Source organism: Phalangium opilio, unplaced genomic scaffold (assembly GCF_054372755.1).
Source record: "Phalangium opilio isolate 3A_F unplaced genomic scaffold, DU_Popi_V2 ptg000209l_1, whole genome shotgun sequence".
Lineage (NCBI taxonomy): Eukaryota > Metazoa > Arthropoda > Arachnida > Opiliones > Phalangiidae > Phalangium > Phalangium opilio.
The window spans coordinates 9,096,683-9,113,228 of NW_028324217.1; the positions used below are offsets into that span (position 1 = coordinate 9,096,683).

At 36.5% G+C, this 16,546-nt stretch overlaps 3 protein-coding genes across 3 annotated transcripts; 2 read left to right on the forward strand and 1 right to left on the reverse strand.

Annotated features, from left to right (window-relative positions):
- The first annotated feature begins 1,202 nt into the window (after positions 1-1,202).
- LOC149618989 (uncharacterized) lies at positions 1,203-3,086 on the forward strand. Its single transcript, XM_089855643.1, has 2 exons — positions 1,203-1,653; positions 2,594-3,086. The coding sequence occupies exons 1-2, from the start codon at positions 1,264-1,266 to the stop codon at positions 2,945-2,947; spliced, it is 744 nt and encodes a 247-aa protein (XP_089711769.1). The 5' UTR covers positions 1,203-1,263; the 3' UTR covers positions 2,948-3,086.
- Positions 3,087-4,142: 1,056 nt separating this feature from the next.
- Positions 4,143-4,725, reverse strand: NdufA3 (NADH:ubiquinone oxidoreductase subunit A3). Its single transcript, XM_089855646.1, has 4 exons — positions 4,606-4,725; positions 4,471-4,542; positions 4,325-4,405; positions 4,143-4,261 (listed from the first exon to the last, which is right to left on the reverse strand). The coding sequence occupies exons 1-4, from the start codon at positions 4,646-4,648 to the stop codon at positions 4,203-4,205; spliced, it is 255 nt and encodes an 84-aa protein (XP_089711772.1). The 5' UTR covers positions 4,649-4,725; the 3' UTR covers positions 4,143-4,202.
- A 305-nt stretch (positions 4,726-5,030) lies between these two features.
- On the forward strand, positions 5,031-5,872 carry Alr (Evr1_Alr domain-containing protein Alr). The gene is made up of 3 exons (XM_089855644.1): positions 5,031-5,186; positions 5,294-5,490; positions 5,581-5,872. The coding sequence occupies exons 1-3, from the start codon at positions 5,067-5,069 to the stop codon at positions 5,741-5,743; spliced, it is 480 nt and encodes a 159-aa protein (XP_089711770.1). The 5' UTR covers positions 5,031-5,066; the 3' UTR covers positions 5,744-5,872.
- The last annotated feature ends 10,674 nt before the right edge of the window (positions 5,873-16,546 follow it).

Here is a 16,546-nt window from a genome sequence, read left to right on the forward strand (position 1 = left end):
GACGTTTAATGTAAAGTTTTCGAGAGTGACCGCGCGTGGAGGAATGATTAGCTTCAAAGTAAGGTTGGGTGGGATCGGAGAGGATATTAAATAGGAGGATGAGGTCAATGGTATCCCAGCGAGAGTGGATGGAAGGCCAGCCCAACTCTTCAAGTCGAAGGTCTCGAGGAACCCCACGCAGGGCAGGGAGGATCTTGGAGGCACGAGCTTGGATGGAGACTAGGGATGAATAATCCTTAACGAGATGTGGTCGCCAAATCGGGGAGCAGTAGTCAAATATGGGTCGCACAAATTGGTTGTAGAGGAGGGTAAGGGAGGACTGGTCGAGGTACGAGAAATTTCGGCTAAGAGCCCCGACAACGCTACTGGCGCGGGACGCAAGCTTGGCGCACTGTTTGGTGGCGGATAGGTCAGAAGAAACAATGACGCCTAGGTCCCGATGGTCACTAATGCGTTCTAACCTGGAACCATTCAGGAAATAAGGGGAGCACGAACCGGGTGATGGCGAGGATGACGGGGAGAGTTTGAGATGGTAAGATTTAGAACAATTGAAAGATAGGCCGTTTAAGGAGACCCACACGTGTAAACGAGCTAGGTCGTCTTGCATAGTTTTAACATCCTCGTACGATGTGATCACCCGAAACATCTTAACATCATCAGCGTAAAGGGCTATCGGACTGAGTATTTCAGTGGGCACACTTGATGATGTGTAACATTTATTTTTGGATGGAAAACCTAAACCTACAATTAGCGTAATAAATTTTCCAAGTTTGACGCATTCATAGAAAATTGTATATTTTAGAATTAAAATTAGTATTTCACAGTTCAATGTAAGTATTCTAAAGAAAAATTCGTAGTTTCGCGCCTCTATTCGGTGGAGACTGGAGAGCAGGGCCGGAAATAAGCACAGAACACTGGACATTGTCCAATAAAATTTTAAAATGTCCCATAATTTTTTTAAAAACTAAGGGGGTCACTGGACATTTTGACCCATAAGTTTTGATACCTTGACTATGGAGAAGCGACACCATTTTTGCACACTCCAGTGGACAATGTCCTATAAATTTTCCAGTCAAACAGGGGGTCACTGGACACATGTCCTATAACAAATTTTTCTTATTTCCTGCCCTGCTGGAGAGTAACCACTAACCAATCGAAAGTAAATATAGTACTGTCGTCTGCTAATTTTCGTAAAAAGGCGGGAAACGGGAAGCATTAGCCAACAAGCAAAACAACAGAACTTTATAAGCTTCTAGTTTCGTGATGGCAGCTGCGATGGAAACTTCCGATATCAGTGGCACTAGTGAGGAAAATGAAATTAGTGTTGATCTGGATAAATTGCAAAATTCGGATGATGAAGAATCAATCGTACTATCATCGACAAAACGCTGTGCTATGGACATAAAACATCTTGAACAATACCAAGATGAACTCAGCAAATTTCAACGTTACCAAGAACTGGTTCAAAATAATCTTGAAGATATCGATGAGATTAAAGTTGACATAAACTACATGGATTTGTTTACAGCAAACGAGCTAAAATTCGCAAAAAACTATGTAATCGAATCAACACAACTATCGCATTTAGTTCATCCAACCATCAGTGAAAACCGTCGTACCCCTTTCTCCGAACAAGTCGAAAATTATCTTAAAGTAAATTCACAAGCTAAAGTTCAATTGTTGTGAAAAATCAGGAAGAATTGATACTAAACAGCATAAAGTTTCAATTTATCTTGCGGATTTAATGTCAGTTTCAGTGTTGTCAGACCCTCTATGAGCCAAATTAGTTAATTTTTAATACAATCTGAACTTTTTATCCGCATGGTCTTGGTTCGCTAATGGCGTGACAACACTTGTGAAATAGGGAGCTAACAACTGGCTAGGGGGAAGAGATAGTCTGACGTCACGCAGCCCCTCTCTGGTTGGAATTTTAACGCGTAGAATACTGTTTCCAACCGTTAGGGGGGGATAAAACTCCAGTAAGAGATAGAAGGGTGTGACGTTTCAGGGTCAGAACTGTTAGCTCCCTATAGCAGAAAAAAAAACCTATAGAGTAATGGCAGTACTACGTATGCAAACGTCATACCCTTCTATCTCTTAGCTCAGTGTCATCCGCCTACTGGGAGCGCACAGTATCCCCTCTTACAAGAACGCGCCCAGATGGAGGGATACACAGTCTACGCCCTCTCTACCGCCACTAGTCTATAGCGAGAGCTATTTATACATAACGTCATAAGTTTATAAGATATGTTCCATTAGTATGACACTTCCTTGTCTTCGTAATGTTAGAGACTTACTCCTGTGAGCAAGTTCGAAAACGACAAGCTAGAATTGAAGTACTACACTCGGTTAATTTTGCTGTCCATCTTCCTATTTAGTCTGTGCTAGGCCTTTGACAGCGCCTCACCAGGTGTCGAATCTATTATACGTTTCACCTACGTCACTTCATGACAAGCTCCAGTTTGTAACCAGTGACAAACATATCTTATGAACTTATGCTTACTGTAACCGAATAAAAAATATAAAGAATCACCCCTGACCACTGACATCAGTTTACAGCGAAGAATTTTCACGTTGATTATTTTTCTTTAAGGAAATTGCAATATTATCGATGGATACTGCCGAAATTGAGGAAGATATCATAAAAGCCAAAAATACTATCTTACACTTAACTCAAAAATCAAAGACTTTAGCGAATAAAAAACGAGAGTTAATGGGCGATATTAAACAATTGGACATCGAATGTTTACCAGATGAACCTGAATCGGAAGAAATGAAAGAGTTGGCTAGACATGGAAAAGATCGAATCAATAAGGCTAAAAGAAAGCTGGAACTTATATCGACATTGGGTTCCCGAATGGTTTTCGCTAGCGGCATTGATTGGTACGAATCAGATGAGATACGGGAAATGTTAATGGAGTTTGGGAAACCACTACCACAAAATTGATTAAACTTAAAAGAAATACTAGTTTTATGTTTGCTTAATATTTGAAAACCTATTCAGTATTTGTTTAAATGAGTGTAAAGAATGTAATTTGTTTTCCAGGTATTAATAAAATTATCCACTTGATTACTTATTGATTAAAGCGAAGCGCGTGTACAGTAGATCCCCTACAAGGTGACTTTCCTTACTAACTCCAATTTTGGCTTGGCGAAGGCATTTTTGGGCGGGGTTTATAAGTGCCCTTACAAATCCCGCCCACTAGCCTTTGGCAAGCTAAACCCGGAGTTAGGGAGGAAGGCCACCTTGTATGTGTGTTTCAGCATTTTAAGTGGCCAATGTCCAGTTTTTTTTTAATTAAAAGAGCTTTGGCTCTACTGGCCATATGGCCAGTATAAAAAATAATAATCCTTATTTCTGAGCCCGCCCAGGGAGGCCAGGGTACTGAGGGTAGGTATCACCATAGCCCACTTGATCACGCACGCTGGCTGCACGCGCTCTAGAAGCCCGTCCAAACGATTTTTTTTACATGTTAACTCGCGAATGCGGCGCGTCACATAGGTTCGGTCTAAACTTTCAAACCCATCTGGTTTTAACATGGGCCTCTATGGGAGGGAAGCAGTTTTTTCAACGTTTTTGGCCCAAATAGTGCATCCACTGGTTCAAATCTCTTGAATTTTTAATGAGACGTGTATTGAAAGGTTTGATATTATCCTGTAAAATTTAAAGTCTTCAGCTATAATAGTTTTTTTATAAAAAATAAAAATCATCACATAGTAGAGAAATTGAAGGATTTCTCTACTATCAATTTCTCTACTATGTGATGATTTTTATTTTTTATAAAAAAAACTATTATAGCTGAAGACTTTAAATTTTACAGGATAATATCAAACCTTTCAATACACGTCTCATTAAAAATTCAAGAGATTTGAACCAGTGGATGCACTAATATTGTCAAAAACGTTGATAAAACTCGTCCCCTCCCATAGAGGCCCATGTTAAAACCAGACGGGTTTGAATTTTAGACCGAACCTATGTTATTCTCATTCTTAGGGTCGATTGAGCGGGCTTCTATAGCGCGTGCAGCCAGCGTGATCAAGTGGGCTATGGTATCACAAGGGAGCGCCATCTATGAAGATTCACCACCCCTTTCAAATGTCAGAGTTGTGTTTAATGAACTTTAACGTTAAAAAGTACCAAATAGAGTTGAAAGTTTAGTTTATTCTTAATATCATACTATACAATAAAATTAGTTTCACAATCAATGAGGCAGCTTAATATCTTTAATATATTTTATTCTTGGGTCACCTTCTCTATAAACTGAAAATATTAAAGATGGGTTTTAATTACATTGGTGACCACAAGCCCTAGTTTGATACTTACCCGTGTATCGAACTTTGAAATGTTTATGCTGATCTTCGTTCAAATCAGCCTTATAGCCACCGTAAAGGAGCAAACCCGAACCTAATAAAGTAATATTTAAGTTAGTTAAAAAGATTTCATTAAGTCTTAGTATTATAGTGACGAACCAACTAATCCAAGCCCAATTGCCAGCATGAGTTCGGGAACTTCGTTAAATCCTTGTTTGATTATTCCATAAGCTTAAATTACATTTTAAAATGATTAATGAAGGGAGAAACCACTTAAAATTGAATAAATCTTACATTTTGGAATAACTTTCGCAGCATTTTTAGCGTAAGTCGCCATTTTTATGACCTTCAGAACACCTAGCAGACGATCAATGAAGAAGGATTTATTGCAGGCTGAGAAATAAGGATTCTTTTAAACTGGCCATATGTCCAGTAGAGCCAAATCACTTTTAATTAAAGAACTATTGGCCAGTTCAAATGGTGAAAGCTCGAAACTTTTTAAATTAAATAAAAGTGGCGACTGGGCCAGTAGACCCACAAGCATTTAATTTTTAAACTGGCCCAGCTAATTTTTACAGCGGATATTTGTCCAGGCCATACCCTTATTTTTCAGCCTTAACCAAATGTAACCAATGAATGAGAAAAAAGCGGTGGCTCTGGACAAATGTCCACTTTAAAAATTAGCTGGGCCAGTTTAAAAAAAAATCCTTATTTCTCAGCCTGATATGGTTTGAAAACTTTGACCTCAAAATAAAATGGCGAGCTCGTATGATGATGATATTTACGGAACCGGTGGCCGTAAAAAACCATGCAAAGCTTGCTCGGATTTTAAATCATGGGCCGGATTTAGCAATATGAAACCTAAAGCCAATACGGTAAATACATTTTGTCAATTTTAAATTCATTTACCTATTCGGAGCGAGTCTTTGATTAGAAAATGTGGAAATTGGCCAAGGCTTAATAGTATTACGCAATATTATAGGAGCCTGACATAAGCCAACGTGAATGTCCGCTTGACAGGGCCGAACTGGGACGAAGTACGTGGTCATTTTTGCACACTATGGCGGCTTATTTTCCAGACAAGCCTACTAGCGATCAACAAAAGGATATGAATCAATTCATAAACCTATTTTCCAAATTCTACCCTTGCCACGAATGTGCCAGTGATTTTAGAGAAGAGTATGTACTTCGTTGCATAACATCTTGCTCACTCCCTTGGGTTTGGCGCGGAATTTGAACACTCAAATTGGTTGTTGCAATCTATTTCAGCATTAAAAAGGACCCGCCAAAAACCACTAGCAGATGGGAATTATCCCAATGGTTTTGTAGAATGCATAATGTTGTTAATAAGAAATTAGGTAAACCAACATTCGATTGCGCAAGGATTGATGAAAGGTGGTTGGATGGATGGAAAGATGGGTCATGTGATTGAAAACAAAATGGTTTTCTATTATACTTAGGAGTATTTATAAATATTTGTGTTGGATATGTAGTTAGATCTATATTTTGTATACATGTACTATGATGTTAATAAAATTATAAATTTATTTATAACATTAAAGTGTTCCTTGTCACATTGGCACTTGTGCATTACGTTTTTTGTGCAACTCGTTTTTCTAAGACTCCAACGGGTCCTTGTCCAAGGCCTAAAATTACCGGCCTTTTAGGGCTGGGCGAGGCTATTTTTTCTCGACGATTCCATTTTTTCTTAAGGGGGCAAAGGGGCTAACTGTATAACAAGAGAGATCCTTGATGGCAGTGAACATGTGACGCTAAGACTATCATCGGGTGTATTGTGACTTGATATATCCAAAGAGGGTAGAAAGAGGGGGAGTAGAAGGCTTGGCTGGAGTGTTCTCGCTTTGAAAGTTTACCTCTAAGCTTCCGGTGTGCGCGCGCATCTTTCTCTGCCCTCTTATTGGTTGAAATACGGTGAACCGGATATTAGGAGGAAAATATAACAAATAAATAAAAAAGACAAGCGAGAACACCCAAAATGCCTTGCCAAAGCCGCTAGCTTCTACTCCCCCTCTTTCTACCCTCTTTGATATATCTTAATTTGTCATGGCAATACGAATTGTAGTCCACACGTCGTAGTATAACTAAAAATTTGCGAATATTTTTTAATAGCCAACTTTATCAGTTAGGGATAAAAATATTTTCATATTTCAAAAAAGTAAAAATATTATTAATGTTTAGTTTTGAAACACTTAGAAAAATGAGACCGGTAAATTTATTGTAAAGAAATAATAAATTTGGACTTAAAGGCAAATTGGGGGTCGAATTAGACTCGATTAAGAATTTTGGACTCGAAGTGGGCTCGAAACCATGTTTTAAGGACTCGATGGACTCGACGAGTCCACTTTTCCAGGACTCGGACTCAAAACCTAAAAATGAGGACTCAAGAACCTCTACTTAAAAGGTTTAATGTAAAGAATGGCCGAGCGGAATGGCCCCTAATCAACGACAAAAACTTTATATAGTTAATATCGTATTCAATCTTCGCCCTATATAACCATCCGAACCAAACAGGTGGAACTTTTTAGCAATTATTACCTAATCTAACCAATCAATAAAACCTTAAATCAAAATAAAACCTATTACACGTGACGTGAGGAGTCTAATCACACTCTAATTTGCAAGGGTAGAGACATGAGTACAGGATGTGCGCGAGGAAATTTGTTTTCACGCTATAGGATAGGCAACCCCCTATATCTGACCGCAGGTTATTCTGTAAAAATAGGTAATTTTGGAAAATTTCCCATGTTATTTCTATGGAGTTTTTCCAGTTTTTCGTCAAAATCTGTGATTAATTTTATGGAAATGAAAACCACCCTTAGCAACTTTATTTTTAATAAAATAAACTAATTAACGAATCTCTTTGAAATTTTAACCACATATTGAGGGCCCAAATTGTAGCTCTGTGGAATTTTTTCAAAACAGTTAATACAATAAAAAAACTACATCCAAACAAAAAGCCCTCCTTATGAAGTCTTATCCGCTGAGTTCCGCTCTCTCAGAATATACTCTGTTACAGCATGGTTACGGCTTCGCTTGTCAGCACGCGCAAAGCCAGGTCTCTGTGTAACGTAGCTTTTTTGCGTGCTGACAAGAGACGAACGAAATACTCTTTTTCAGAATTTAAATCTGGAGAAATGGATATTTCTTACATTTACATAGAAGCTATTGTTCTCGATTAAGTAGATCACCCTGTATGACATCATTGTAAGCTGACTTAAGAATTAACCAATAACGAAGGGTTTCTCGTCTTATCATCTATTTGATTAAACATTTAGTTTTATCGAGGATTGTAGGTACTTCAGAAATCCGGCCGTTAGTAGCGTTCCCAAACTAACGTAAATTAAACATTGTTTCTTTCAAAGAATTAATTTAGTTTTAATAACCCGAAATTATGAAATATTATAATAAATATGCCATCTCATAAGTGCGGTTCTCAATCAGCTGATCATAACAAAAGTACGGTAAATAAATTTATTTAAAATTATTCTATGACATTAAAATGGATAGTACCGTTTAATATCGATAGTTTGATATGCAACAAAATGTGAAAAACTGGCAGATATTTGAAAATCAAAAGAAATTCAAAAATACAAAATTAAATACGAACTATGTGCCGTCTTTAGGTGAAAGAATTTGTAGCTCTCGTCTGAACTCCGTAGCGAGTACAGCGCCACCAAATAATATTTAAACTGCAATAGATAATAATAATTACAGCACATGTATATATGAGAGGCTTGTTTTCTATATTTATAGCAGTGTGCGGTTAACCGTTTCAATCGAATAATTCGATCTGGTATTCGATAAGCCCATTTTCACTATTTGATACGAATATCAAATACCGAACTGACTATTCGCTTAAATTTCGACTACCATAAATTTAGGTCCTTGGCACTAGAAGAGACCCAACTTATTTTAAAAAATATCAACCCAATTTTATTTGTCTCCCATCAAAAACTACCAGCAAGTGCCTAGGAAAATTTTAAGAAATGCTTGGTCACCAATGAGGAGAGGTATTTTGAAATTTAGGAGCTCCTGAATGTTTTTCTCCTTGCTTTGTATTAACTATTCGCAAATATTAGGGTTACTACCCGATTAATCGCGAATATTAAAGCCTAATATTCGCGAGTATTAGGGTTAGCTATTCGCGAATACTAGGCTTAACTATTCGCGAATACTAGGCTTAACTATTCGCGAATACTAGGCTTAACTATTCGCGAATACTAGGCTTAACTATTCGCTATTAATCGGTTAGAGAAAATTTTACCAAGGCCGAACTATTCGGTATTCGGAATTAAAAGAGTAAGAATACTTCAGTTAAAGGAGATATTTAACGTGATTTTAATAATTTATTTAAAATTCCTGAGACGTTTCGGGCCGCGGCTCATCATTCAGTCTATTGAACATTTGAACTCAAGTGAGTTCATGTTAATATACTGTTTAATCAGAGTTATTTTTTAGAAATGTGGAAGTATAACATTTGGTCGCTAAGGAGAATACCACAAGGGTGCCGTTTTTTTTTAATATTATATTATCTATTATTTTTTATAATATTCACATTCCAATTATTTTTAAGTACGTACGTAACCGGCCTCTAAATTAAAGTTATTTTTAAATTTTTTAATGTAAATGCTTTCGGCAATTTTTCGTTTATAGTAGTCTTTTTTTTTGGCTAAGATGGTTGCATTATCCCAATTAATTTCGTGTGTTTCATTAAATTTTAAATGCGTGTAAACAGCATTAGTTTCTTTTTTATTTTTAACGTCTCTTTTGTGTTCTTTAATTCTATCTATAGTTTACGTTCTGTTTCGCCTATATACATTCTTCCACACGTTTCACGTCGGATCTTATATATCACTCCAGATGTATTTAGGTGTTCTGTTGTTTTGTCCTTATTAGTATCTTCCATTTGACTAGGCTGCTTCTTAAGTCCTTAGCTTTTTAGCCACATCGTTTGATGTACATCTAACGATGGGGGTATTAGTTTGACTTGGTCTGAAGAAGAAGAAGAAGAAGAAGAAGTATCGTTCGTCTTTTTAAAGGGAGAGTGAAAAAGGGATTTTTGATTTTCAAAGGTGGGGATTATGATTTCTCTATAACAGTGCAATGCGAATGTACAACGCACATGTTAATGAACGCACTTAGAGTGAAAAGGGATAAATTGTGTTAAGGGGATATTTTTCTTTAATTGGTGATTTTAAAGGGGAAAGGCTTATGATCCATCTCTAACAGTACAATGCGGATGCAGTGTGAAAATACTAATGAACATACAATAATATCTGTAGTCTCTTATGAACACACGAATTTATCATATTGCCTCACCTCAAACGAGAAATTTCATTCTCTCTTTAAAATTTCTCATACTTTAAGCCATGACTTTCCTAAGAATCCGAACTTTCTATACAATAAAAAGATCGGGGTTTACACAAAGAAAGAACTTAAGTTGGGTGTTTTACCGAATTCTTTCTCTTTCAAACGCTTCTGGTTATAAATTTATAAGATGCGATATGTATGCGTCCGCATAAGTCTATGTTGTAAAGTTAAATGAGCGTTATGCGTTTGATAATTTTAGCATTGCTAAAGGTAACTCATCGAGGGGATAATCACTAAAATTGGTAATCACTATAATTAAACATTCTCCTTTAAAAGGTTCAGGACATAAGTCCATGTTAGAAATTTATAAGATGCGATAAGTGTGCATCGCCATAAGTCTATGTTGTAAACTCATCGAGGGGATAATCACTAAAACTATCTGTTCTTCGATTCGCCGGAATATTACAATTACAACATCAGTAAATTTATACGGGTAATAATTTTATCACTGTTTAGGGTAGGGCATCGAGGGGCTATTCACTCTGATTTTATGCACAGTAAATCATTCAAGCATTGTAAAAGATAACGCTATTCACTCATTAGGGTAAGATATAGATTGCTTATCCTCTCATTAGGGTATCCACTCATTAGGGTAGGGTATAGAGGGGCTATTCACTCGTACGATGTGGCTACTATTACGAGCCCTTGGGTCGTCTTGTTTATTATTGATTTTAATATTAAAAGGTCCAAGTTTCCTTTGTAGTGTTTCGTTGAAACCTTTATAGTAGGGTAGAACAAGACGGCCCAAGGGCTCGTAATAGTAGCCACATCGTACGAGTGAATAGCCCCTCTATACCCTACTCTAATGAGTGGATAACCCCTCTATACCTTACCCTAATGAGTGAATAGCGCTATCTTTTACAATGCTTAAATGATTTACCGTGCATAAAATCAGAGTGAATAGCCCCTCGATGCCCTACCCTAAACAGTGATAAAATTATTATCCGTATAAATTTACTTGTGCTGTAATTGTAATATTCCGGCGAATCGAAGAACATATAGTTTTACTGATTACCCCCTCGATGAGTTTACAACACAGACTTATGCCGACGCATACATATCGCATCTTATAAACCTACAACATGAACTTATGCCCAGAAGCGTTTGAAAGAGAAAGAATTCGGTAAAATACCCAACTTGAGTTCTTTCTTTGTGTAAACCCCGAACCTTTTTATTGTATAGAAAGTTCGGATTCTTAGAAAAGTCATGGCTTAAAGTATGAGAAATTTTAAAGAGAGAATGAAATTTCTCGTTTGAGGTGAGGCAATATGATAAATTTGTGTATTCATAAAAGACTACAGATATTACTGTTTGTTCATTAATTTTTTCACAGTGCATCCGCATGGTACTGTTAGAGATAGATCATAAGCCTTTCCCCTTTAAAATGACCAATTAATGAAAAATATCACCTTAACACAATTTATCCCTTTTCTTTCTAAGTGCGTTCATTAACATGTGCGTTGTACATTCGCATAGCACTGTTATACACAAATCATAGTCCGCTCCCTTTGAAAATCAAAAATCCCTTTTTCACTCTCCCTTTAAAAAGACGAACGATACATCTTCTTCTTCTTCAGACTAAGTCAAACTAATACCCCCATCGTTAGATGTACATCAAACGATGTGGCTAAAAAACCATTTTTCTGGTTCAAGGTCATCTTACCTTCTTGTTTCTAACTTATTCGGATCAGTAATTTTTAGAAATTTATTAATAAAATTCTTGGGGTATTCACTGTCTTTTAAATGTCGTTTGATTTTTTCAAGATCAACATATGGTTGATTTGAGATTTTATTGATCCTATAATTATGGCTTTTAGCTAAACCATTTTTAATATGATATGCATGGTACGAGTTATAATTTAGAAACTTTTTTGAGTGGGTTTGTTTTTGGTACGAGGAATGATTTGGTTTTTTTGAGATTTTTGATCTACCGATTAGAATATCCAGAAAAGAAAGTTTGTTTTCTTGTTCTACTTCTAGTGTGAATTTAAGTTTTTGCTGTTTAGAGTTAATACGATTAAGGAACTTAGTTATTTCCGATTTATCGCCTATCCATTTGGAAAAAATGTCATCTACGTAACGCCACCAGATCTTTGGAAATTTTGGGTCATGAGCCAGAAAATTATTTTCAAAGTAGATCATAAAGAGTTTAGCCAATAGGGACTTGGCAGTACTACGTCATGCAACGTCAGGTTACCTTCCACTAGTGCTTAAAAACATACCAGGAGGAGGGGCTTATATAGCTTTCATTCTGTTAAAAAACATACCATAATGGCGCTAGGGGCGGAGTTAAGCCCGAATTGCTAAGTCCCTATACAGGGAAAATATTTGATCCCATTGGGAGACCATCAGTTTGTTTGTATATTGTACCATGAAATTGAAAGTCATAGGTCTCATAGGATTGTTTTCTTTATGCATTTTTATTTGTCGACATGTCAGGAGCAGCAATCCGCAACCTATCTTATTTACTTTGCAAAGATTTTCGATGTTCTCGTAGACTCCACAGACTGCCTTAAAAATTCATATGATTTTATTGATAGGTTAAATAACGTTACTTTTGAGGACAATAGCCTTATGGTGAGCAAGGATTATTTAAAATGTCTAAGGATAAAACGCACACACAGATCTCTATAGTAAGGGAATGTTCTCTAGTTGTTCCGAAATTTTCACCCATCCCCCTCCTCTCCACCTGTTTTGGTGCGTCAAACGGAAAACAAATAGCGATAGGGCGCCACCTATCTTATTATCGCGAAAGCAGCAAAGACGAAAGAGAGATAGTTTTCGAAAGCATGCAGCCTGTATAGTTCTATTTTGAATTGTCAACGGTCGTTACGAGCATTTCGTTGAAGATTCAAGAATGAGGTTAGTTCCTAAAAATCATAATTTAATTTTAATAATAGATTAAAGGAATAATCCTTGATTAAAGCAAACATTCAATTCAAGAATATATGATGTGAGTTTACACTAATTTAGTTTAGTAGGCAAGGTTTTAGTAGATCTGCTAGATCAGACAGAGAGCGGCAACACTTTCAAGAACCCGGTCACGTGTTGACGCTTCAAAATATTGGCTTTCCGGTTTGCCGATTGTGCCCGCTAGGTACCGTTTGGAACATCTACCTTCGATATTTTCTTCTCTGCGTTTTATCCTTAGACATTTTAAATAATCCTTGTGGTGAGCTTTGACGTAGAAAACCTTTACCCCAACACCCCGGTTAATGAAAACCTAACCGTAGTGAAAAACTTAAAAAAATAAGAAAGAGGAATTAACTCATGTACCCGTCTAAGTTTTAATAGACCATTCCATTATTGACATGGCTGAAGAGAACTTAACAGGGGCTAAGGTGTTTTGAGAAGCACCGCTAGAGGCAGAGCGAGTTGCCTAGCCTCCCGCGTTTAGTGAACTGTGGCTCCATCTGGCGTTGCCTCTTAGCGAGTCGGAAGACACCTCTCCGCCCCTGCACGTTTGTTTCTCTACAAGTATTTACAGGAATGGTCTATAGTAAACTCACCGCCACAGAGATGGTACAATATAGAAACAAATTGATGGTCTCCCAATGAGATCAAATTGGCTAAACTCTTTATGATCTACTTTGAAAATTATTTTCTGGCTCATGACCCAAAATTTCCAAGGATCTGGTGGCGCTACGTAGATGATATTTTTCCAAATGGATAGGCGATAAATCGGAACTAAGTTCCTTAATCGTATTAACTCTAAACATCAAAAAATTAAATTCACACTAGAAGTAGAACAAGAAAACAAACTTCCTTTTCTTGATATTCTAATCGATAAATCAAAAAATCTCAAAAAAAAAACAAATCATTCCTTGTATGGTCTAGAGGTGTGGGGTAACCGTTTCAATCGAATAATTCGATCGAATACCGAACCGAATAATTCGATCGGGTATTCGATAAGCCCATTTTCACTATTAGATACGAATATCGAATACCAAACTGACTATTCGGTTAAAGTTCGACTACCATAAATTTAGGTAATTGGCAATAGAGAGACCCACTTCATTTCAAAAAATATCATCCCAAATTTATTTGTCACCCATCAAAAACTACCAGCAAGTGCCTAGGAACCTAGGAAGTACTTGGCCACCGATGAGGAGGGGTATTTTGAAATTTAGGATCTTCAAAATTTTTTTCTCCATGATTTGTATTAACTCGTCGCGAATATTAGGGTTACTGCCCGATTAATCGCGAATAATTAAGCCTAGTGTTCGCGAGTATAGAGCTATTTCAGAGGGGGTAATGGCTACGTCACCAATGCTATTTGCCCATAGAGAAAATCTGCACAAAATGGCCGCCCCGGTCCGCCAAAGGCAGGCCCAATTTTCGTAGCAGACGAAATTTTTCCCCCACTGAAATAGCTCTATTAGGGTTAACTATTCGCGATTAATCGGTTAGAAAAAATTTACCTAGGCCTAACTATTCGGTATTCGATTTGGAATAAAGTATTCGATTCGGTATTTGATAAGGAAAATTTTTTGGTATTCGGTAACCGGTTCGATACCCCAAAAAGTGGTATTAGCACACACCTACTTGTACTAAAAACAAACCCACTCAAAAAAGTTTCTAAATTATAACTCGTACCATGCATATCATATTAAAAATGGTTTAGCTAAAAGCCATAATTATAGGATCAATAAAATCACAAATCAACCATCTGTTGATCTTGAAAAAATCAAACGACAATTAAAAGATAATGAATTCCCCAAGAATGTTATTAATAAATTTCTAAAAGTTACTGATCCGAATAAGTTAGAAACTAGAAGGCAAGATGACCTTGAACCAGAAAAATGGTTTTTTCTACCCTACTATAAAGGTTTCAACGAAACCCTACAATAGGAAACTTTGACCTTTTAATATTAAAATAAATAATAAAAAAGCTAAGGCCTTAAGAAGTAGTCTAGTCAAATGGGAAGATACTAATAAGGACAAAATAACAGAACCCCTAAATACATCTGGAGTGATATATAAAATCCCACGTGAAATGTGTGGAAGAATGTATATAGGCGAAACAGAATGTAAACAAATAGATAGAATTAAAAAACACAAAAGAGACGTTAAAAATAAAAAGAAACTAATGCTGTTTACACGCATTTAAAATTTAATGAAACACACGAAATTAATTGGGATAATGCAACCATCTTAGCCAAAGAAAAAGACTACTATAAACGAAAAATTGCCGAAAGCATTTACATTTAAAAATTTAAAAATAACTTTAATTTAGAGGCCGGTTACGTACGTACTTAAAAATAATTGGAATGTGAACAAACTTATAAAAATAATAGATATTATAATGTTAGAAAAAAAAACGGCACCCTTATGGTATTCCCCTTAGCGACCAAATATTATACTTCCACAATTTCTAACAAATAACCCTGATTAAACAGTATATAAACATGAACTCACTTGAGTTCCATAGACTGAATGACGAGCCGCGGCCCGAAACGTCCGAGGAATTTTAAATAAATTATTAATATCACGTTAAATATATGATCGATAGTTAAAGCGCTACAAGCATTCTTCACTCGGAGAGGTAAAAACCAAGGCCCAGATTGCCTTCTAACTTCAGTGATTAAAAAAAAATGGAGAAGAAACTAAATGTGAAACAGTTGACTTGATATTCTTCTAACAGTTTCGGAATGAACCAAAATAGTGCTAGGGTTATCAAATGTACTTCCCTCTATGTATTATGAAAACAGTCTCCGCTCATTAGATAACCATTAAACACGTAATCTTAGATAATGAAACTCTAACAAGGCAGGTTATTTAAACATCTTTTTTATAGGCGTATTTAGGGTTCAAATAATTTTTAAATTTCCAGTATTTCAATTAGGCTTAGCAGGAAGAAATTGCCAAAGCTACTTAAAATGAGTTCCAAACCGAAGAAACCTCGTCTGAGCATTAAGGAAATTGAGAACAACGTTGAAGAAACGGAATCCGAAAGTCAACCCACCACATCAGCTAGAGGTAAATAAGCAGGGTTTGTTGAAGCAGAAGTATATAATACTTCGAGAGATGTATAACACAAAGCGGGGTAAGTGTAACGTCATTCTTCCTAACATCCCTTAACATTTGGAGCAAGGGTACTAAACCGAATCACATACGCGATAAATAGTTCCCTCATCATTACTCGATTAGCGTTTAACTATTTGGCAAGACGCGTTTGCTTGTGGATTTTTGTCTCACGTCAAGACGAGGTTTGTGGGTTGATTGCTGGGGATTTAATACCAAACAATTATAGAATTCACCTTACGGTGCGATGCCCATCTGAAGTTTGATGAGCGGGAAAGTAAACAAAAAGGGTGAACCTTAGAAGAATGACGTTACGTAACTAAAGTATTAAGAGGATACAGAGTGTCATCCTTGTTCTATTATCCCCTTCTGGTTGAAGTAATGGTTTAATCGAATAGAGGAAACCAGATCCACTCCATGCATGAAAATCAAATTAAAAACTTAATAAACATTAAAATATTTTTCAATAGGCCTTTATAGAAAGTTTTTACGGCTTGCGCACCTTGTTGATTTGTCCCGCCGCGCCTGCGCATTATAACAGCCATACGTCACCAAAATTCTCTCGGAAGTGACGTCACTAAACTCAACAACCAAGGCTTAGATCAAAATTCTTAAATAAATATACTTTACGTTAGATCTAATCATTATAAATTCATACGAGTATCAAATATCAACATTAGAATAGTTCGGCAAAATATGAATAAGATTTGCTGGCTTAAAGTAGATAAACACAAACAAAGAACAAACGCGTTAAAAAAAGCCCACCATTTTATCAGTCGGCTTTATCTCTCCAAATCTTGCCTCCAGTTCGTGTTTTTTA

Coding starts and splice junctions, on each gene's coding strand:
- LOC149618989 (XM_089855643.1), top strand. CDS start 1,264: ATGGCAGCTGCGATGGAAACTTCCGATATCAGTGGCACTAGTGAGGAA. Junction 1,654..2,593: donor AAGTCGAAAATTATCTTAAA/GTAAATTCACAA, acceptor TTTTTCTTTAAG/GAAATTGCAATATTATCGAT.
- NdufA3 (XM_089855646.1), bottom strand. CDS start 4,648: ATGGCGACTTACGCTAAAAATGCTGCGAAAGTTATTCCAAAAT. Junction 4,543..4,605: donor TGCGAAAGTTATTCCAAAAT/GTAAGATTTATT, acceptor ATGTAATTTAAG/CTTATGGAATAATCAAACAA. Junction 4,262..4,324: donor TTTCAAAGTTCGATACACGG/GTAAGTATCAAA, acceptor TAATATTTTCAG/TTTATAGAGAAGGTGACCCA.
- Alr (XM_089855644.1), top strand. CDS start 5,067: ATGGCGAGCTCGTATGATGATGATATTTACGGAACCGGTGGCCGTAAA. Junction 5,187..5,293: donor TGAAACCTAAAGCCAATACG/GTAAATACATTT, acceptor GCAATATTATAG/GAGCCTGACATAAGCCAACG. Junction 5,491..5,580: donor GCCAGTGATTTTAGAGAAGA/GTATGTACTTCG, acceptor AATCTATTTCAG/CATTAAAAAGGACCCGCCAA.